This window comes from Python bivittatus, unplaced genomic scaffold (genome assembly GCF_059951505.1).
Source record: "Python bivittatus isolate LINGU-HERP-01145 unplaced genomic scaffold, Pbiv_v1 ctg000610_np1212, whole genome shotgun sequence".
NCBI lineage: Eukaryota > Metazoa > Chordata > Lepidosauria > Squamata > Pythonidae > Python > Python bivittatus.
Genome location: NW_028277088.1, coordinates 26,382,100 through 26,405,082, shown reverse-complemented (window position 1 = coordinate 26,405,082; position 22,983 = coordinate 26,382,100). Strand labels below are relative to the sequence as shown.

General features: G+C 36.1%; 1 protein-coding gene across 11 annotated transcripts in view; it reads right to left on the bottom strand.

Moving 5' to 3' along the window:
* PHF14 (PHD finger protein 14) overlaps positions 1-22,983 on the bottom strand; it is a 156,650-nt gene that overhangs the window by 92,565 nt on the left and 41,102 nt on the right. For 9 of the 11 annotated variants that reach the window (XR_015797834.1, XR_015797836.1, XR_015797837.1 and 6 more), the window contains exons 12-16: positions 21,444-21,547; positions 20,069-20,200; positions 14,130-14,298; positions 1,446-1,496; positions 1,209-1,330 (exon numbers count right to left, since the gene is read on the bottom strand). Coding sequence is in view for 7 of the 11 variants with exons in the window: in XM_088150653.1 (XP_088006779.1) it covers positions 1,209-1,330; positions 1,446-1,496; positions 14,130-14,298; positions 20,069-20,200; positions 21,444-21,547 (578 nt within the window). In the remaining 4 variants the exon portion in view is untranslated. Of the gene's footprint in view, positions 1-1,208; positions 1,331-1,445; positions 1,715-11,588; positions 12,119-14,129; positions 14,299-20,068; positions 20,201-21,443; positions 21,548-22,983 lie in introns of those variants that run through there. The other 2 variants (XR_015797838.1, XM_088150652.1) reach the window with 2 other exon arrangements.

Below are 22,983 nucleotides of genomic sequence, written 5' to 3'. Positions count from 1 at the left end.
GAAACTGGGTGAACAAGTTGTTCAAACTTCTGATGGAGGAGAAATTCTCAAATATTTTAAGGGAAGGACTCCCCTTTGCAGTGACTATCGCTGAAAAAGCTAAGTAGGAGAGTCATCACTTCCCTCATTGTGTATAACTTTGGATTTAATTTCAGGGTGGTAAGCCAAGGAGTCTGCATATCACTGGAAAGATGACTGTACAATGAAAAGCAGAATATTCATGTGCACCTGTAACTTAATAACAAAATGTCTAGCCCCTCACACCACAGCATAATAAAGGAAGCAAGATTAAGGACTTCAATAAACTATTTCTAATACAAGGATTAGGAGTAAATCACAGAATCTTAAAATCTGTAATAGTAGCTTCAAATCCTCATTTATTAGCGAGTTTATAAAGGTAGAGTCTTTTTGAAAGACTGAATCTCTGCAGCATGGGTTGAGCTGATATTTATGAGGTAAGCTACTGACAAATTTTCCCTCCTGTTTTCTCACTGTTTGTGTCTAAAATTCCTTGTTACCTTCCTAGACTCCCCACAATTGCTCATACTAAGTTCGTGCAAGAACACCTCATCTATGAGAATGGCTTAGAAATTCTCTCATTTGAAATGATTTCTAAAGCTAATTCTTGAATATGAATCAGTAGAAAAATGCAAGAGAATTTCACTCTCAGCACTGCTTCTAATATCTTAATTGTTCAGATTATTACTGCTGTCAGTAATACTTTCTAGTTAGAAAACACACCATCATAAGGTATCCCTCAGATTGCACTGGAATAAAATAGTTTAGTTTATAGTCATGAGTAGGACTTTTTGGCAAGTGAAAGCTAACTTCACATATAACTTTTGTAGTAGAAAATCAAAAATAGATCCTGTAGCACACAGACAGGATGGCTCGCTTGTTTATCTTTTATGTCCTGTTAAAAGTCTTGGCAACTCAACCTGACAGAGAATTAATTCTTTTATGTATGAGATTGACAGATAAACACAAAGACAGAGCTCTACTACATTTAAATCCACAGAGGAAATATGTGGCAAGTCAATTAGTAGATGCAAGTGGATCAAATCATTGTTTCTGAGGTATGGCTTCCCGTAAATCAGATTCTTTTTTAAAAAATCTACTTTAAGAGTTCATTCATTACAGCCATGATGAGAAAGTGATGAAGGTGGAACTTTAATTTCCTTTGGAAAAGATCATAGCATTAGCCCTACCTGACTAGATTTTCATTGTCTCCAGTTCCCTTACATGTAGCGCATTCTGTTCTTAAATCCTCAGACTTGGGCTTCTTTTGTACTACAGACTGTCTTTGCCTTCTTTCTCTTGGAATCCGTTCCTTTTAGAAGGGAAAACAAAGCAGAAATGGGGGAAAAGTTTTAGAAACATATTCTTTATTCTTAACAACATTTTCATCTAGTCAATAAAAATGAATAAAATCACAAGGTTCCAACCTCAGGTTTTTCTTCTTCCGGAAGATAGCTTCGTTTTCGTCCTCTAGTTCTCTAAAAGTAAATAAAATTTAAAATTAGTGCTTTTCAAGCTGAATAAAGCCAAACCAATGCTTTTCTTTGAATGTAAAACTTATCTTTTTAAGTTCTGTATTCAAAAAAAGTCCTTATGCAATTGAAACAATATTATCCACACAAAAGTTGGGGGGGAGGGAACCTCTAGTGAAAAAAAAATCCAACTGTATATGCACTGAGACTGGTTGAGGATTCATCTGGAAAAGAAAACCAGAAAAATAGGGAGGAAAGTAAGAAGCTTGCTGGCACGTAGCTAGACAGCCTATGAAAATGACTGTTTGGCCATAGCAGTTGATCACATGGCAAGAGGAGTTAGCTGAGAACTAGAAATGGGGAACAAAGAAAAGGCAATAACTGCAGATGTCTACAGCAAACCACAGTGATAACAGAACAATGACATGTGCACAATAATGTCATGATACAAATCCCATCTTACATACTTGTGTCCTGGCATCTAATGTAAACCACCCAGAGTCACTTCCTCATGAGATAGGCAGTGTCCAAATTTGAAATATAAATAAATTAGTAAATAATGCAAATATGTATGTCATGTATCCTGAGGAACGTTTGTCATTTTTACCCCCACTGTCTCCTGAACGAAAGCCCACAGGAAGAACAACTCTGTCAGCCTTGTACTCTGAATAGGTTCTTCTGAGATACAAATGTTTGAATCTGTGTCAAAATAATGCATTGTTTTAAATATAATTTGCTTATGTTTTCCAAATATTTGAAAAATGGCATTATTAATTGCTCTTAGTTGAATATAATCCATATGGTAACTAACACTGAAATATACAAAGGACATTTCCAGGCTGTTGGCTTCACCCTTGAAAATTCAGTTGAGAGTTAAGTGCAAAAAGAAACTCTGAACTTGGGGAATTTCAATTGTTCAGTGTTAACTAGGGCAATTAAGCCAACCCCTTTTGTCAAATTATACGGTGCTAAATTAATATGGGATGAAATGCATGAACATACTGGTGCCAACAGCTACTGGCAGACAGTCCTAAAGCTACAATACTAACGATATAACAATTACAGACATATGGAAATATTGTAACTTTTTCTGTTTGTTACTATGAAACAAGCAGGCATGGAAAACAAATTGTAGATTCAAGCACTCCATTGTGAAAATCTGCAACACATTTCTGCAAAGGGCAATACCATCTGCTTCCACTGGCTAGTATCATAGAGCAGATGGAATTATTATCACACCAGAAGTGGCAACTCTTTCTGTACTGCCAACTGATGGTACCATTTAATTTAGGTTACTTTACATTTATAACGTCAGGAAAGGAAACCAACTGAAACATAACAACAAGGTTCAGTGAGTCACAACATCCTTTAAGTCTGTAGATTAAGCAAGTCAAATTCAGATCTTTTCTTTTTTCAGTAAATTAGTAATCTTTTTACATGACAATATTAATTGTATAATTTACTGTATATATAAGTATTCCCATTACAAAAAGCCTGATTAAATATTACAATCTATTGCAATAAATCTATCATTTACTTTAATATATACTATTCTGAAAACAATAGAACATGGGGGGGGGGTGTTCATAATAACAGTTTAGGAATGTTCTCCTGTACAAAGCCTTTGTCATTTCAGTTACAAGTGTTTTTGATTAGGCTGGCTTAGCTAGCCTTTCTAGAACCTATTTGCTCATCATTATCCATTAGGGGGCTTCTAATGTTAGTATGATCCAAATCATTAACCACTGTTCAGTATATATTCCAAATCAGTTAAAACATATGAGCTATAAATGTGCTCTCAAGCAATAAAATGCTTTCTATATAAAATTAATGCAATCAAAGCAGTCTTTCTCAAAGTATACTGAAAATGCAAGAGGAACACTCAACAAGCAGTCTCCAGCATGCCTTCACGAAACAACATAATTCCTTTGATAGAATGTTTTGAAACTTAGTTTTATTTTTTTTAATCTATATTTTTAAAGAAATGGGAAAACAATCAGTAGAAAGACTTGCTGCATCTTCAGCGGTTAAGATGTTGGACCTGGACTGGGAAGACATAGGTTTAAGTCCATTCTCAGCCATGGAAGCTCATTACATGACTGTGACCAATCACTCTAACTCAATCCTATTTACTTCACAGGGATGGTGTCATAGGAAAAAAATTGAAGGCAAGAATGCTACGTATGCTGTCTTGAGCTCCTGAGAAAAGCTGGGATACAAATCTAACAACTCTATAAATAAAAATAAATACCTGTTTCCATGGCTCTTATTTATTTTACTGTTACTATTTATTTATTTACATATATTTTTCTTTTGTCAAATAAAAAACATTAAGAAAGACAACAATAGATATTATCATAGGAGGACCCCTGTGGGCTAGCCTACAATTCCATTTTGGGTCCCCAATACTGCTGTATTTCAGGTAACAGTCTAGACTAATGGAAGAAGCAACAAAATATTGGGATTTGCAAATTAAAGTTGAAATACTTTGGAAGGAAAAAGTCAACTATAATGCCAATAGTAATTGAAGCTCTTGGAGTCATAACAAAAAGGATTTCCCTAAATATTTTGAAGTTTTAAATGTACTGGATTTGACACCACTGACTTTGCAAAAAACCCATCTTGCTTGGAATTCCCTATGTACTACAATGATACCTCCATGATTCCTAGCCTCTTGGTTAGAATCTGAATCACCGGAAAATACCAGGTCTAAAGGCTGTGATATGCACTGGATGATGAAAAGAAGAAAAAGAAAGCTATCTATGCTGATAGTTCAGTGGTCATGCTTTGTATGCAGAAGGTATTGGAACTGATATTGGAATTCATTCTGCCATCTAAGATTAAAAGCAAGCATTAGAAAAGACTTTTGCCAAAGATCTGCTGCCAGTAATAACATATACTTCTGTGCTAGACAAATTGTTTGATCTGTGTTAGTTGCTTCTTCTGCAGGATTGTTTTTACCTCATTTTTTACCTTCTTGCACTAGAATTTCCTCCCCCCACCCCTTCAAGTCAGTGTTGGCTCCTGAAAACTGCCTGGACAAGTCCTGAAGTTTTCTTGGCAAGATTTCGGAAGTGGTTTGCCATTGCCTCCTTCCTAGGGCTGAGAAAGAGTGACAGGCCCAAGATCACCCAGCTGGCTTTATGCCTAAGGTGGGACAAAAACTTGGTCTCCCAGTTTCTAGCCTGATGCCTTAATCACTACACCAAAATACACCAAACTGGCTCTCTTTACAAGTCAATAAAATACACTTGCCCTGATTCTATAATATAAGGCTGCATAGCAATGGATACTAAAAAAAAAAAAATTGAGCAAGATTAAAAAAAAAAATGATTTACAAAATGGAACATTTCCAAAACAATTATGTTTGTTATTTTTTAAAAAATATTTCATATTTATTTGGTGCTCATTTAACTTTTCAAAAAGTAGCCCTAATGAATAGACAACTGAAGTGTACAGGATTTGACTCTAAGTTAATTGCAAATACATATACAGTGGTACCTCTACTTACGAATGCCCCTACATACAAAAATTTCGAGATACGACCAGCTCCGGCCCCAAAATTTTACCTCTACTTACGAACTCGCCTCGACTTACGAACCGGATCCGCGGCCATTTTCCCTGCTGCCACGCGGTCGCGGCTTCCTGTGGGTGAGATCGCGGTAGCAAGGAGATGTTCAGTGAGGCTTGTGGTGTGTTTTGTGGCGTTTTGAAAGGTTTTGGAAGGTGCTTGGTGTGCTTGTCAGCATGGCTCCAAAGAAAATGCAGAGCAGGCTTGGCAAGAATAAGGCTTTGAAGAAAAAAGTAATGATCAAACTTAAGAAGGACATTATAGAAAAGCACGATCGTGGTATTCGTGTGACTGATCTGGCCTCAGAGTACAAGATGGCGAAGTCGACCATCTCGACTATTCTGAAGAATAAAGATGCCATCAGAGGAGCTGATGTGGCAAAAGGAGTGACAATCTTAACGAGGAAGAGGACACAAGTGGTGGAAGAGGTGGAAAAGCTGTTGTTGGTGTGGCTGAATGAGAAACAGCTGGCAGGTGATAGCGTGAGTGAAGCTATCATCTGTGAAAAAGCCAGGAAGTTGCACAGTGATTTACTGCGGGAAAACCCCTCTACCAGCGCAGCAAGTGAGGAATTTAAAGCCAGCAGAGGCTGGTTTGAGAAATTCTGAAAGAGAAGTGGCATCCACAGTGTGGCAAGACATGGTGAGGCTTCCAGTTCTGACAAGGCTGCTGCAGAAGCCTACAAGAAAGACTTTGAGGACTTAATGAAGGCGGAAGGATACGTCGCTCAGCAAGTGTTCAACTGCAACGAGACAGGGCTCTTCTGGAAGAAGATGCCAAACAGAACCTACATCACGCGGGAGGAAAAGGCACTGCCAGGGCACAAGCCCATGAAGGACAGATAGACCCTTTTGCTGTGTGCAAACGCAAGCGGCGACCTGAAGATTAAGCCGCTGCTCGTGTACCATTCCCATACCCCTCGTGCGTTCAGGGACCATAATGTGAACAAGGCCAGACTGCCTGTTATGTGGAGGGCCAATGCGAGAGCGTGGGTCACAAGGCAGTTGTTCATGGAATGGCTGCACGAGGTGTTCGCACCCAGCGTTAAAAAATACCTGTCTGAGAACCAGCTGCCTGAAAGGTGCCTTCTCCTGATGGACAATGCCCCGGCACACCCTCCAGCCTTGGTGGATGACATGGACGCTGAGTACGACTTCATAAAGGTCAAGTTCCTCCCCCCCAACACGACACCTCTTCTGCAGCCCATGGGCCAGCAAGTGATCTGCAACTTTAAGAAGTTGTACACAAAGGTGTTTCAATGTCACCGAAGAAACATCCTTGACTCTCAAAGAGTTTTGGAAAAAACATTTCAATGTCCTCCACTGTATCAGCCTAATTGACAAAGCCTGGGAAGATGTCACCTGCCGGACGTTAGCCTGGAGGAAACTGTGGCCAGAATCTGTTGCTGAACGTGAGTTTGAAGGGTGTGATGCAGAGGTAGTGGAGGAGATTGTGTCCATGGGCAAGAGCATGGGTCTGATTGTGGATGATGCGGACATAGAGGAGCTTGTTGAGGACCATGAGGAGGAGCTGACCACAGAAGAACTTGCTCAGCTCCAGAGTGAGCAACAGAAAGCGCTTGGCGAGGAGCATTCCACTGAGGAAGAGGAGGAGTAGGAGTAGGTGAGCAGTGATGTGATAAAATCCATCATGCAGAAATGGAATGAGTGCCAGGATTTCATTGAGAAGCACCACCCCAACAGAACTGTGACAACCAGAGTGTTGAACATGATGAACGACAACGTGTTCTCTCATTTCCGGAGGGTTATGCAGCGCAGGTAGAAACAACTGACTTTAGACAGGTTTTTCCCCAGAACTGAGCCTGCAGCTAAGAGGCAAAGAAGAGAGGAAACCCCTGAAGGAGATCTCCCCGATGTCCTTTTGGAGGGGGACTCTCCCTCCAAACAATAACTGCCTCCCCACCCCATTCTCCCTCTTCATACTGTGCTTTTTTTCATGTTTTTGTGGTTTAAAAATAAAATGCATATGTTTCAGAACTGTTTAACCGTATGTATTTACATTGAACCTTATGGGGGAAATGTGCCTTGACTTGCGACCAAATTCGAAGGGCGGGTTAGCCGTATTTACATTGAACCTTATGGGAAAATTTACCTCGACTTGCGACCAACTCGACTTGTGATCAGAGTCACGGAACGGATTAAGTTCGTAAGTAGAGGTACCACTGTACTGGCCTCAAATCATTTTCATGCCAATTAAAGAGAGCTTTTTCTTTGAGGAAGTCTGTTGGACTTTCCAAAAAGACAATTTGTTGTGAACGGCTGAATATTGACCAGACTTAATATAAATCCTAAAACCAGCCAGAGATTGGCCGATAACACAAATATATATATATATATATATATATATACATCATCATCATCATCACCACCACCACCACCACCACTACTACAGGTAGTCCTTGCTTAACGATTGGGACCAGAATCTCAATCGTTGAGTGAAGCAGTCATTAAGCGAGTCATCCAAGTGACTGCTTTGCTCAACGACTGCAATCCAGGAACTCCGGGTTGTGGTCATTAAGCGATCTCCCGGGTCATTAAGCAGACAGAGTGAAAGGGCTGCCTGCTGAAGGATTTCAGCTCCGCGCAGAGCTGAAATCCTTCCAGCAGGCAGCCCTTTCACTCTCAAACATTCCTGAAGCCTGCCGAAGGGTTTGCCCTCCCCTCCGTGCATGGAGCAAAAGAGCTGCATGTTGAAGGATTTCAGCTCCACATGGAGCTGAAATCCTTTTGTTCCCAAACATTCTTGCAGCCCGCTGAAGGGTTTCCCCTTCCTCTGTCCCCTCTGCCTGCAACCTTCCTTGCCAGCTTCCCCACTGACTTTCTGGGGAAGCCGGCAGAGAAGACTGCAAATGGTGATCACATGATCGCAGGGTGTTTGGCAACCAGTTGTAAATGCAAGCCGGTTGTCAAGCACCCAAAATGCGGCCACATGACTGCAGGGGTGGGGTTGGCGCAATGTTTTATGACAGCCAGAAGTGCTTTACAGGCTGTAAGCCACCCTTTCCGAGGCCGTCATAACTTCAAACCACTGTTAAATGAATGGTTGTTAAGCGAGGATTACCTGTATTATTATTATTTCCAAGGAACCCGAAAGATTATAACTGCAAAGGATTTTTTAAAATTAAACATTTATATTCAGTGAGGGAAGATAATTCTGTTACTATAAATTAAACTGTGGGATTATAATTGTTTTCAAAATGTTATTATAATTGTTTTCAAAATGTAGACCTCGCTTACCAACTGCCTTGTTCAGTGACAATTTGAAGTTACAATGGTACTGAAAAAATAAGTTTACGACCAATGCCCACATTAACAACCTTTGAACCATACCCAGTCACGTGATTACCATTACAGTCAGTACACACTGTCCTGTGCCTGATTATTGTTTTTCTTTTTTCTCCCTTGCAGAGTGGAGAAATTGGAGAGGAAGGGATTACAAGAGAGCAAGCAGGCCCACAATGGCGAATAAACATTGAAAGGAATGCGGTGGTGCTGAAGCCACAAGTGTGTTACACAAGCAGCTAGTGTATTCCTCATTGTATGCCTACTTATTCCCTTGTAATCCCTTTCTCTCTGATCTTTCCACTTTGCAAAGTGGGAGCAGGGAGAGAAAAAAATGCTTTTCTTTCCTTTTTTCTCCCCCCCCCCCCACTTGCTTAAGTAATCTCTCTGTGCTTGGCTCTGCCAGTGCCTCCACATTTCTTTTGACGTGTATTTCCTTTCCAACAAATGTAAATACAAACATTAATTCCCTTCTTGCTAATTATCCTGGTGCCGGGGTGGGCATTCCAAAGGGCAGAGGAGTGGGGAAAAGGAAAGCACAGTCACAATCATATGATTTCCTACTTGGTGACCGCTATGCTTAATGTCAGAGTTGCTGGTCCCAGTTGTCGTTCCTAAATGAGGACTACCTATAATTGTTTTTCCATTACTCTTCGCTATAATTTTTTTTTCATTTCATTATTTATTCTTTGTTACTTTAGCACTTGCACAGAGGTGAGGTAGAAATTTAATAGAGAATATTGAATATTCAAAATATTGGATTAATATTTATTATCATTAATTATTAATTAATAAATATTATTGAATATTGAATATTCAAAATATTGGACTTTTATAATAGAAAGATCCAGTAGCATATGCTTATCTGTACTTTATTCAGAGTTTATATTGTTCAGTTTTAAGAATTACAGTCTGATATTTGATATAAAATACTTAATATTTATTATTTGAAATAAAATACTACACTGCTATGATACTTCCAACTTTGAATACTCTCTCCTAGTAATTTCATGAAGAATTTAAGAAACGTGGCTGAAATAATTGATTATTGTGGAATCATATATAACAGTTCCCAACTACCACTTTATAAAAACTCTCTTTGAGCAGGAAAAAGAAGATTGCAAAGTCATGCACAAAATTTATCTGGAAAACTACCATAAAGACCACTAAGAAATCCAGTAGAATCAGACAGATCAAAATCCTTGCTTTTTTCCAAGCAAAGATATTACTCTCATGACTAAAGTATCTCAGTAGAAATGTACAACTCCTTTGGAAAAGATGCTTCTTAAGAGATGTGACTCCCAAAAGGTGCTTCAGAGTGCACAGAGAAGTATGAATATAGTCTTGGTCTGCAATTCATTAAAGCAACTGTGTCTTTAGGCCTAATGTTACAAAGCACCTTTTTTTTAAAAAAAACTGAAAGTGCTGTACAGTCCTATTAAATATTAGGTCTGTGCATGCTTCAAAAATAATTTGGAAGAAGTACTAATGCATAGGAACATGACCATACCAACTCATTTCATTAAAGCAGGCATGCCTTTATTGTGATTTCTTAAAGTAGATATATCTTTTTCTATATTCATGCAGAAGTCTGAAAAAAGACTTCTAAAGTCAACTGATGTTGACTTTAAAGAGTGTACAGTTCAAAAGTACAAATCATTTTTGACACATGCACACCAACAGCCCTGTTAAATATTTGTCAAGTATTGTTACATTTTCTCTATAATACATATATGCAATAGTTGTACCTATTTACTTCTAATTTACATCAGTGATTGCATTCAAATGGAAATGACTTTTCTTGCTAAAAGTAACTTGCTTGAATTTTTACATTTTAGCTATTTACATTTTAGCCATAGGGCCATAGTTTCAGCACCTGGTACTTCTATATTTATTTTTAATTAAAACCATATGTAATTAACTCAAACATCCTGAAAACTTTAACCATCTGTAGATGGTACGTCATCTGTCACTGCCCTTGGGATGATATCCCAAAGATATTTATATCCAGTATTAGGTCTTGTGATATTCTACTGAAGATCTATATTGTTCCCATCATAATTAAAATTAAGCTCCTAAAAAAGCTATTTGATCCCAGGTCATGAGAATGAAAATAAAAAGATTTATTTATTGGATTTCATACCCCAAATTATATCCCCACAACAAAAGCCATGTGAGATATGTTGGGCTAACAAAGTCACCAAATATGCTCTGTGATAGAATAGGAAGTTGAACCTGGGTGTCCCCAGTCTAGCATTTAAACTGTTATACTATATTGCACAATAAGCATGAGCTAAAGAGCTCCATGTGCATATAAATATATATCTGAAACTCCCCATTTTAATTCAACATGGAAAGCTGCTGCGATAGCATGTCAATATTTGAACTGGAGGTCTGGAAGACATTTTCAAGGTCAAAACACTCTGGCCCAGTAACATCTCATTCTAACTTGGAATGGCTGTTCAGAGGGACCTTTCCACCTTACTGTCAGGTTTCTGACTTAGAAACAGACCACTTCAGCTATCAAACAGGCACTAAAATTGTTATTTTGCGGCACGATTGAAAGATGTAGGAATGGGATGCTTCAAGGTAGAAAAGTTTCTGATTTATACACATTCTTAGGAGAACTGACAAGTGGCTCAAATTCTTTCAGGGAAATATAACATCAGTTTCACTTTAAAAAGCTTATGGACAGGAGAAAGTAAGGGCACAAAGAATGCTGAAAAATAAAAATTCAGGAAAAAATTTTCATTGCTCTTCCCATTGGGAGAGATAAGGGGGAGGAAAAATTAGCATTTAAAATTTCCTAATGTACTATCTTGCACAAAAGAGGTGAAAGCATTTTTTAAATCGACACATATGGCAACTTTGAAAGTAAATTCAAATTTATTTAATAATTGTCTCCTTCTACCTTACTTTTCTACACCAACCTTCATCTGCATATAAATTAGCAAATACACAATTCTGTAAAAAGTGTTTTAACTTTTATTTTTTTTCTGAATCTGTGATTATATCTGTGTTTGATCTGTAGTATAATTACGGGTGAACAACATTTAATGGTTATACTTTTTCTTATTTTAAATATACTTTAAATGAAATATAATATCTAACAAAGTATACAAAATCAGCATAGGCAGATTCTCCTGACCTAAGCACATTATTATTCAAAGATGTAAATAATTCAAAAACATTATTTAGTAATGAGGTAAATAAGCAAATTATTGTAGAAGAACAATTCTGTATGTCTAAACTAGGGGAAAAATAAAATGTGCAGCATATATAATTTCTTTTAATATTTTTCTATGTTGTTAGCATGTGTCTCAGAAGAAAGAATAAGTTAACTTGGATCTCAATATTTTGAGTAGGATCATTGTGTGTTTTAGTTTACGTACCCATCCATAATATTCAGTTTTCTCCAATACATGTGAAACATTAGAACAGCAAAACCACAGAACCAACTAGAAATCTGAACAACAATTTATCTAGGATCAATTCTTCTAGCATATCATCCTGTCATATTATTAATACCAAAGCAACCATACAACCTACAGCCCACACATACACTTTTAAAAGTCTCTGTAGCAATATGTCGCATGTCCTTCCTCTGCCTTATCAGTGCTGTTGCTGCAGTGACCTCTATGTGGGAGTGGAAAGAAGATGCTCCATTTGAAATCATAATAGAGAAAACAAGTGATTTGTTTCTTAGAACTTTTATTCCTCTTTCCAATACTAGTCTGGGAGAAAAGCTTCTTTTCCTGTGGACCATAAAAGTAAATGTGAATTGAAGTAAGTCTGTGAATGAGAGATGGGTATATGCATATAATAAAGCCATAACACGGTTGGCTTGTTTGCAATTTAGTGTGCTCTGCAAATAGGTTAGGATAATAAACCAGTCTGAAACCACGGTTCCTTGTTGATGCACTAATTGCAACTGTGTCTTAGCATGCACACAAATGAGAATCACAGTTGTGATTCCATTGGTTTATTCTTGTGTTTCTATGTGTTATGCCAGACCTCTGACCAATCCACAGAGGCAGCTAAAAGCAGCTACAGATGGAAGGAAAATCAACTGCATGACTGGTTTTGACTTGTTTTTCCCTCAATAAACCATGGTTAAAAGAAGCCAGGCATAAAATATGTGAATGTAGCTAATGTTAATGTGTCTGTACATCCCGCCCACAAGCATTCATCGCTTATTACATATTTTCTAGACAACAGGTATATTCCAAAGTGGTACACAACAATAAAGCAACACATTGACCACACAACCCATAGAATAAAACTCAGTTTGCAAAATTGTCCACTAACTGCTCTTCCTTAGAACATAGGCTCTGGAAGAGAAAAAGGCTGCCAAAGGAAGATGTAACATATTTAGCTTGAATCCAAGCTAATATATTTGGGAGCAGGGGGCAGGATCAGTACTGGAGTTGAATAACCAGGAGTAACAAACATAATATGATCTGCATTATAACACTGTATGAACCCAAACAAGGTAATTATATTCCACATCCTGGCAAGACACTTATTAACCAGGTTGCAATAATACTAGGTAAACTGCAGATGAGCCATACTTCTGTCCAGTAACAGTACTTGGGATAAATATGTTGTTATTAAACCTGGACAAAATTAATCCTTTAAGTTTGAGTTTTTAAAAAGGAGCCAAAATAGAATACAGACTGCTTATTTCTTAAACAGTATTCCCTATTATTCCTTAAACTGTAACACAGAATGTTGCTATACATTAAGGCAATATAAGATAGTACTATACAGAGAACATTTTCTATAAAACAGCACTTAATCACCCACAGCAGGCCACAGACTACACAAAGAAGGTTAATCTTGTCAAGGCAGCAAACCATAGAAGCTTCCCAGAATGAGGGATTTAAGTGACTCAAGTTTATTGTCTAACTTTGACAAGCAAATATGGCAAGACCTCATTAAAAACAGATTAGTTACAGCATATAAAATATGTTGCCATGAGACAAAATTACTGGATAAATATAAAAATTCCTTCTCACATCTTGTCTTTAAGTATCAAGCAATTCAAGTGTCACTGCATAGAGAGAGACAATAGTTTGCTCCTCAAATCCTACAGATCGAGCAAAATATGTCCGTGTTAACAAACAGGTGGGGAAGAACAATCTCATAAACAATCCACTATTCTGAAATGGTTTCCTTCACTAGTAAAGTTGCATAACCACTAATGACTCAGCTAAGCCAACTTAAAAAACAGAAATATTCCGTTAGCAAAAAAGAGAGTTGAAAGCTTTCCACTGTATTTGAATTGCAGATATTCACATGGCATAGTTTGAACATGTGACATTTCAGAATGCACAGTGAGAAAATTCTTGTTTAACAGTGCTGTCACATCAATGTTTATCTCCACATAAACAGTGACACCTTACGCATGCAAAAAGCAAATAAGATCATTTATTACTTACTGCCAGGAATTCACAGGGATCATTTTTGTTTACTTAATGTTTTAAATTCTGATATGCTTATTTGCTCAAAAGGTAAACAGTCTGCAGAATACATAATGATATATGAAATATATGTAAGAAAAAAATCAAAGTTTGTTTTATTTTTCATGGCTAAACCAGCTTCTGATCCCAAAATATTTCATATTTTATACTAAAACCTAGCAATAAGTTATTATTTTTAAGCAGTTGCTAATTTTTCACACTAAGATACTTGACACATAAACTTCTGCATTAAAACAAAAAGACTTATATACAGTATGTGTATCCTGTCTCAGCTGTCATTTACCGTGTTTCTGATAGGAATCTTCTTTGGTTCTGGGGGTACATCCTGTGGAACAAATTTTACTGGCTCCTTAATCTGCCTCCTTGATCGCTTAGTTCCATCTGGTAAAGTTTCCATGGCAATGTCTGCTTCCATGTCACTGCTACCTGCTTGGTCACATTCTGAACACTGCCTGGAAAGACAAAATATTCAGAAATTTAAACTGAATTCAGCAGCTTCCAAAGCAAAAGCAAGCAGGCTGAAAAAAAAAAAAAGCCAACGATTAAAGAAAGATCATGTTTAGAATGCAAAAGCACCCCAAATACAGATAAGAATATTTGGACATAAAATAAGAATCCCTTCCTTACTTCTTTTTCTTAAACAAAAGATCCTGTGATGTTGCAATCTGTTGATTTAAACTGCTTATTTTTTTAAAAAAAAGGTACTTATAAAAGCAGCCTATGGGGAGCGGGAAACCTTTTTTTTTTGGAAAAACAGTGATATGTTTTTCACATGTACAGATCTCAGTACATGTGAAAAAAAGATATGGGCCAAATGCCATTGTTCTATTCCCACCCCCACCAAGCTTTCCTTATTTATTTAGAAGATATACAATCTCTTTTTTCATTAGCTACAGCTTCTTCTTCACAAATAATATCTCCCATAATGAATTTGCTCTCTGGGAGAAAGATGAGCTGAATCACCTTGGGTGTCTGCTAGGGGTCAATTAATCACTTCAAATTAAAGATGGCAAGAATCCCAATTTTAAAACAGACATTTTACAAAAGGAGGAGAGGCAGTTTAACATAAATCTGGAGTCTCCTGAAAGAAAGCTGAGAGACAGCAGTTAAAAGAAAGCAAACATAAACATTTTCTTGTGTACTTACATAAAATTAATTATTTGGAAGATATTACTTGGAAGATATTTCTATCAGTACTACAAACTTAACTACAAAGATTACTCAATTAAAGTCTCTGACATTAAGACGGCCGCCCATACAAAATGTATTTAGATGGAATCTATCTCTATATTAATGTACTATTTAAATTAAAACAAATTTGCAGTAACTTAGGAGACTGTACCAAGAGTACGCCTACAAACACTTTTTTAAATCAAGTGTTTTAAAAGCCAAAGGGAGAAAGACTATGCAGAGATACAAATACAACTAATATTCATCACTTTTGTAGCAGGCAACTTCACAACAGATGTCTTAACAAGGAATAAGGGAAGGTAAAGTCTTCTTTAGGTCAAGTTCAATTCTGGGTTGGCTTCATGAACACATCCATGCCATCTTCTTGGCAGCAATACTAAAGTGCTTTGCTACTTCTTTCAAAATGTTTTTCAATTCCCCAGTCTAACCAACATCCCTGGTGTCCCTACCAGTACCCCATACAAATACTTAGACAAGTTTAACTGAGCTTAGCTTCTGAACATGTAAAGTCAGCCTGGCCCCTAGTGTATCCTAATAGCTGCTCTGTAATACAATTAAATGGAAAATGTGCATGAGGGAGTATCACAATAGTAAAGTAAATAAATTCAGTTTTATCTACATTCCAAATTATCCAACTATATTACTAGGATGGTTATAAAGCATTTCTCTTGTATTGCTTATGCCAGTCTTCCTCAACATGGATAGGCGGGCTTCAACATCCAGAACTAATAAGCAGTGACCATGCGGGCTGGGAAATTCTATGACTTGAAATCCACACTTATGGGGATTGCTGGTTATACCCTTCCCATACATTATCTCAAAAATTCTTTAAGCTGGAAAAGTATTCTTGCAAAACCTATTAGAAGACCATTCCAAACTGAATTTGTTTTATAACAATAAATATGCATTTCCAATATAAATATTATTACTGTACACTTTAATACAAATCCCATAGTAAAAAATAAAATAAATCAGAATTTTGTACTTTATGTATTCTTTTTTTCTTCTTTCTCCAGGAAAAATGACCTTCCAAGGGTAAATGAAAAAGACATATGAAATAACAAGTGCTCTGTGAATAGCAGGGATATTGTTTTGTTGAACTTCACATTTCTAATGCAAACTTCAACAGAACTTTCTATACTCTTTCTTCTGATTTTGAAAAGAATTGACAAAGACACATTTAAAGATGAAACGGATGCAATCAATAAGTCTCAATTTCTCTGTTATAATCCCATCACGCTGAATATAAATTAAAAGTGAAAGCCAAGTTTGTGATCACAAATGTAGCTGAAGCATGAAATTTGTAGCAAATACATGAAACTTTTGGAAATAAAAGCTCTTCTACCTCCTTGACTTTTTACCACTGGGATGTTCAGTTTATCTCTTCCTGATCAGATGGCTTTTAAAATAACCTTTTCAAAATGACTAAAAGGCAGAATAAAATCAGTTAATTACTATTCAATTTAATCTGGTCACTGAATGTTAGCTTCACTATTCACTATGACTGAACCAAAATGTTAAAAAAAAAATCCAGATAACGTACAATAGTTCCATATGTATATATTCAATCCCACAACATAATGGGATAACTCAATATGTATATTCAGGTTTTTTTTAAGAATTTTTTTTTTATCCTGCCTATATTATTTTTATAAATAACTCAAGGCGGCAAACATACCTAATACTCCTTCCTTCTCCTCCTCTTTTCCCCACAACAACCTTGTGAGGTAAGTTGAGCTGAGAGAAGCGTGACTAGCCCATTTATATACATATTATTTACCATTAATTTTTATGCCACTATCCACCAGTCTCCCAGTAGTTACATAATACAGAGTGGAGTCTTAAAAATTCAGTCACAGTAAAAACCATTGCAATTAAAGGAGTTAACCTAAATGAGTATGATCTTCAAGTCAGTGTCTCTTACTTGTAACCTCTGTATTGAAAGATTAATAACTTTTGGGTTTGTTGTTTAGATCTGATTTTTAATGGATTATTTATTTATCTATTTATGGGGGGATTTTTAATTGTTGATGGGGTTTCTGATTTTGTGAGCCGCCCAGAGTCACCCGCTGGAGGGAGAAGGGCGGCATACAAATTTAATAACAAATAAATAAACTTTAAAATGGAAGGTATTTCTGGAACTTTATACAACCCTCTACCACATCATTTCAGCCTATTTTTCAGCGTTTGTCCCTTAGAGACCTTCTGCTCCTATCTCCATCCTTAAAACCCTGAAAAGAAAAGAAATAAAGGCAAGAAAATATAATCAGCCCTGCCACATCTGAAGACAATACATCAATGAATGGCCTGCTAGAGGTTTCCATAATAACAGGAGACTGCATTGTAGACCCACCTTTCAAATACTGCCTTCTGCTAAAATACAACAAAAAGGCTGATGCTGTTTTGAGCAAGATTTCTTCTGAAAATAATTATCCAGAACATAAGAACAAAAGCCAGACCAGTAAAAAATAGTATCAAAATAGCATTAAATGTGTGTGGATTTAGCACTGTACTTTTTAAACAAATTAAGATTAAAGTTCTCAAAATGCCAGCTAGCTGGCTGAATACTAAGACTAAATGCATAACTATTTTTTTAAAGATTTTTTATCCCGCCTTTATTATTTTTATAGATAACTCAAGGCAGCAAACATATCTAATACTCCTTCCTCCTCCTATTTTCTCCACAACAACATCCCTGAGAGATGAGTTGGGCTGAGAGGGAACGACTGGCCCAAAGTCACCCAGCCGGCTTTCATGCCGAAGGTGGGACTAGAACTCACAGCCTCCTGGTTTCTAGCCTAGTGCCTTAACCACTAGACCAAACTGGCTCTCATATTTATTTATTTATTATTTAATTTATGTTATTTGTTTTGTTAGTTTGAAAGTTCCTATAGTTTTTCAATGAAGGTAATAGCAGTACTAATGAAAGTAGTTCCTGGAAAATATGTGTTATTAAATACTTAAAATAAAATGGAAGTAGTCATCTCCACCATTATACAATAACTCTACAAAACTGTTTCTGGACTGAGAGCTGCACCTGGCCTTTGGTATGCTAGTCACTGTACTCCAAAATGTAAGTAGGTCCATTACAAAATAATTTAATATGACCATATATTTAATATTTTCCCTCTATAGTAAAAGTCAGAAATGGTAACTTCTGACAGGGCAGTAGAGCCACTCTTCATCCTCAGGTAACATATCCTTACCAACACTGAGATTATACATATGGCATAGATACACATTGTAACCATATGCAATGATAATGATAATCACTAGAAAGAAGTCTTTGCCTTCACTATCATATTATCTCAAATGCAGCATTTCACATTTAACATTGTCCTAAATCAGTGAATACCCATCATTAATAACTTCAAGGACAGTAAAAGTGAGTATTCATGGTTATTACTGATTAGTTTTTTAAAACATTTTTTACTAGAAGGCTGCCATGGCAGGATGCAACAAATTAAAAATGTAACCTTTAAAAAAACAAAACAATAAAACCTTAAGATTAACTTAAAAATTGAGCTTAAAGAAAAGGTCTTAATATCCCCCCGCCCAATACTTAAAAAAAAAACCCACAGCTGAGTCTAAAGAAAGGGTACTCTATAATTTATAGGTGTCAGGCCCAGCCCAAGAACAAAAGGGAAACAATCCAGCCAAGTTCAGTTCTTTATTGCTTACACCATACAGACAGAATCTTGCCAGACTAAATCTGTACTAAGCTAACCTAATGGATATATCCTGGGAGATTCTAGGGAGTGGCTAGTCTCTTACTCTTCCCGTGCTCCTGCTCTAGACTGTGTTGCCTTTTGTCTCCCCCACCACCTTTCCCTCCTGGGAACCTGGTTCTCTACTGCATTCCATCACACCACCTTCCCCTTCGTAGATCATTCTATTACCATAGAAGAAAGCCTTTCTACATGTTCCCTAAGTGATAAATATTACCTGTCATTTCAATTCCGAAATGAGTATCTTAAATTGGGATAGCACTAAATTTATTTCCAAATTTTGATGTTCTCAATGAGGGATTTCAAAACTGTAGTTTGTGTAGTTTTGATCCATATATTTTTAATGCAGTCGACCTCTGAGAAAATTTTCCCATAGTCCCATCTCTTCGGTGACAGCCTCTCAGCTGTTTATGATAGGCTGGGTCAGGAAAAAAGACACCACAAGGGCTACTAGAACTCTACATTATTGTTGCAGGATGTAATAGAATTTTGAAAGCCCATCAGAGTTTTCCTCTGCTTCCTCTTATACCATATAGAATCAAGATGAGGTTATTTTGAGTCTCTTTCTCACATTCTCACCTATTTCAGGGCTATGTCATTTACTGTTTCTTTTATCTGCTAATGGGACTTACATTTCTTCACAGTTATCTCTGCCGTCCTCATATTCCCACCTTTCCCAGGGCTGAGATCTCTTTTTTGTGCTAACAGCTCTTGCATTCCTTCACCACTATTATCTTTTCCTTTATCTACATAGCCTTATCCATATTTTGGGGGGCTCTCTCTATTTTAGAGTGTGATAAAGGTAGAATTGATTGTTAAAGTAATAAATATTATTAATAACATTAAGTACATTCTGTCAATTTTATGAAATTAAGCAAATGTATGAAGGAGACCTCAAACCTTAACTTACTGTTCATTGCAGACAGGTTTATTAAATAGGAACTTTGGTTAACACTAACCATAGTTATGATAAGTATTATATCCCTTACCTGGGATAGAAAAGTTCTAAAAGTTAAGTTCCAGGAAAAGAAATCAGTTATGTGTTTACATTAGTTCAGAGTAATTTAAAAAACCTCCTAAGTCACAATAAAGTTACAGAAGAAGGGACCTCTGTTTTGCAAAATTTCAAGGATCAGCATTGCTATGGAAATAAATGTGTATAAAAACATTTAAGGAATTCTCCAATAAGCTTTAAATTAAAAACTCTGCATGAAAAAACTTCAGATTCCCATATATTCCCATGTTTATGATCTTATTTTTTAATCCCCAAGGAAATAGGAGAATACATTTATAACATTCTTACCAGTAACTGTTTTTAGTCTTCCTTGGCATCCTTGAAAGTGGAGGATCCAGACATCCAAGATGATAATGGAGTTTACAAGTATCACACAGCAAAAGGAGATGCTGATCATGGTTCTTCTTGCAAATCCCACAACTTGGAAATGCAGGAAAAGGTTTCATTTGAGAAAATGCATATACTATGCTAAACTGTCTCAAAGTTAATATGGGGTAGAATCCAGAGGTCCTTATGCATAAGCAGAAATTTTAAGCAGGTAATTAAAATATTCTTGTTTACCAGGGCATTTTAAAGGATTGTTACTAATTTTGTTTCGAAATTCTTGAAATTTTAAAATAAGTGACCAATTTCAAATCCAAGCTAACTTTGGATTGTTTATAATTTTAGCCATATTGCCAGGGAATAAATGAATCAATATAGATTCACTAATACACATTTCTAAGAAAATAAGTCAATGAGTGAGTAAATGAATAAATAATCAATTAGGAGGATAACTATATTAATGGATATTAACCATGAAAATTAATTATTTAGATATTTAGGAGTTGAATATTTTTATTATAAAATATTGGAAAAAGCCAGGAGGATATGGCTACTACTTTCTGAAAATATCTAGTAAACTATTGATAGACCCCAGTTTGTGGAGAAAAAGCTCGACTCCTAGTGATTTCCACATCATTTTCTTAGCAACAATACAGAAATGGCTTGCCATTGCCTTCTGTTTCTCAGCTTGAGTCCTGGAATTCCCTAAGGATGGCCACTAATCAGGGCAGCATATAATAAAAAGAATTATATATGTGTAATAATGAATATCTATGTTAATAATTTTTAAAATATATGTATTTATTAAAAAGGAAATTAGATTTAAAATCCACAACAATTCTGTTCAGTCTTATCTATGGTAGCTTGTTCAGAAAAATTTAATGTAAAATGGATCTCAATAATTCAGGTCTAAAATAAATTTTCTTTCAAGCTGGAGTCAATCAGTAGTTAATAGCCTAGCTTTAAGTATAAATAAAACAAACCAACAAAAACAGTCAAGTTAGATAGCAAGTCATTGTGGCATCTAGAAATATAAAACAATGGAAGAACAAATATTCAGTTGATTGAAACAGAAATTTAAAATTTGTTAAAAGCAATAGTGGCCATATCAGCCTGAGACGCATAATCAAAGCCCAGGAACTAATATTTGTAATTCTTTTATTTTCCAAGTCTCTTAATCAACCAAGTTGTTAGAGAAGAAGTGGATGGGGAGAGAACAGAAAGGATTTGCTTTTTTCAATCTCAAATTTATGATTTTTCATATGATCTAAAAAAGTTTATTTTTCAATTATGCAGTTTGTTCTTTTAATGAGCACAAGAGAGTATTGCTGCTACTTGCCTATAAAGTACTGCTGGAAGGGTTGTAGTCTTATGTGTTCCACCTTCTTTTTTACTGGGCTTTCTCTCCTTGGGTGCTCGCAAAATTGCTGGTATATTCAGTTTCTGTGGGGTTTGATGAAATACAGAAATATTGGTGAGACAAATATATAATGAACATATCCCTGTATTTTCCAGCCAGCAGTCAAAAAACCAAGATGTCAAAACTTAGAAAAACTGTCAAGTCACAAATATGACTATGCTACGGTTTCTGTCCCCAAATTTCTTCTGAGAAATGAAACTGCATTCACATATTTTTCAGTGCAATAGAAAAAAGAAGCCAAAGACATTAAAGCCCTGGCTTTTTAACTTTTTTCCCCTTTAACAGAGAAAGCTTTAAGAGAGACAGGCAAGGACAAGCTGGTTTAGAAGGTTAAAAGGAAAAAGAAAAAAGAAAAATCCACTACACTTCACAAAAGAATACTGAAGCAGTTTATTTTCTTCAGCATCTCTGCTACAGTGGTGCTCCATAGGTTAATTAGAAAAATTATCTTATTGGACCAAACTCTCCACAAAGCGGGAGAGATTCTCTTCGGGTTTCTACTAATCTGCAGTATGCTAGCTTCACAGACAGCAACCATCTATCAAAGTCATTTCTCAGTTGCCCTGGGGGCCTGCATCTGTTCAACCAACTGGAAAAAAGTGTCATGCAAGCTGTGCAAATGAAACTACTACTTTTTATTATCATTATTAAATAATTGCACTAGGAAACACATTTGTAAATTTTAATTTATTTTTTTAAAAGGGACAAATTTCCCATTAAGAAACTTACACTTATGGTAATAGATTTCCAGTAAACCATATTAGAATAAATATACCAGCCAGCTTAGCAGAACTATATAAGCATTTAAGTGTATGTTGTTAATTCCTTAGTTAACATAACTCAAAGGTTATTTATGATACTATTCCTGGCCTGTGATCTAATTTTTTAAGACATCATTTTACCTTTTAAAATAATTTTAAAAGATTAATAATGACCTGCATAATTTAAAAAAAATCTAAGACCTTTCCATATTGAAAATCACACAACTGCATCTACTTTCCTGAGAACGCTATTAACTCATTCAATACTTTTAATTTTGTGAATGCTAAGATGAAAAGTACTAAAAAGCAACCCACAGAAAGTAGTATTTGAATATGTAACCATTTACATGAGGGAAACATAAATTCTACCATTCGGAAATAAGAGAAGTGGAAATGAGGGGTAGAACAGGCAGATAACTAGAAAAAAAAGGTTCCTTACCTCTTTAAATGTAGCTAAAAATACAATAAAATTAAATATTGGAACCATCTATTTAAAAATGTCTTACAACACAGTGAATATAAAAATGATGGGATGCTGTACTCAGCTATTACTGCTATAAAAAAAACCACTTGTGCCTTAGGATACTGTGTTTCCTTAAAAAGAAAAAGAATCTTTCCATATACATAATTAATTTAAAAATATTGTTGGTGTAGTATATTCACAAAAGAAGCTCTGGAAAACAATCTACTCCAACAAA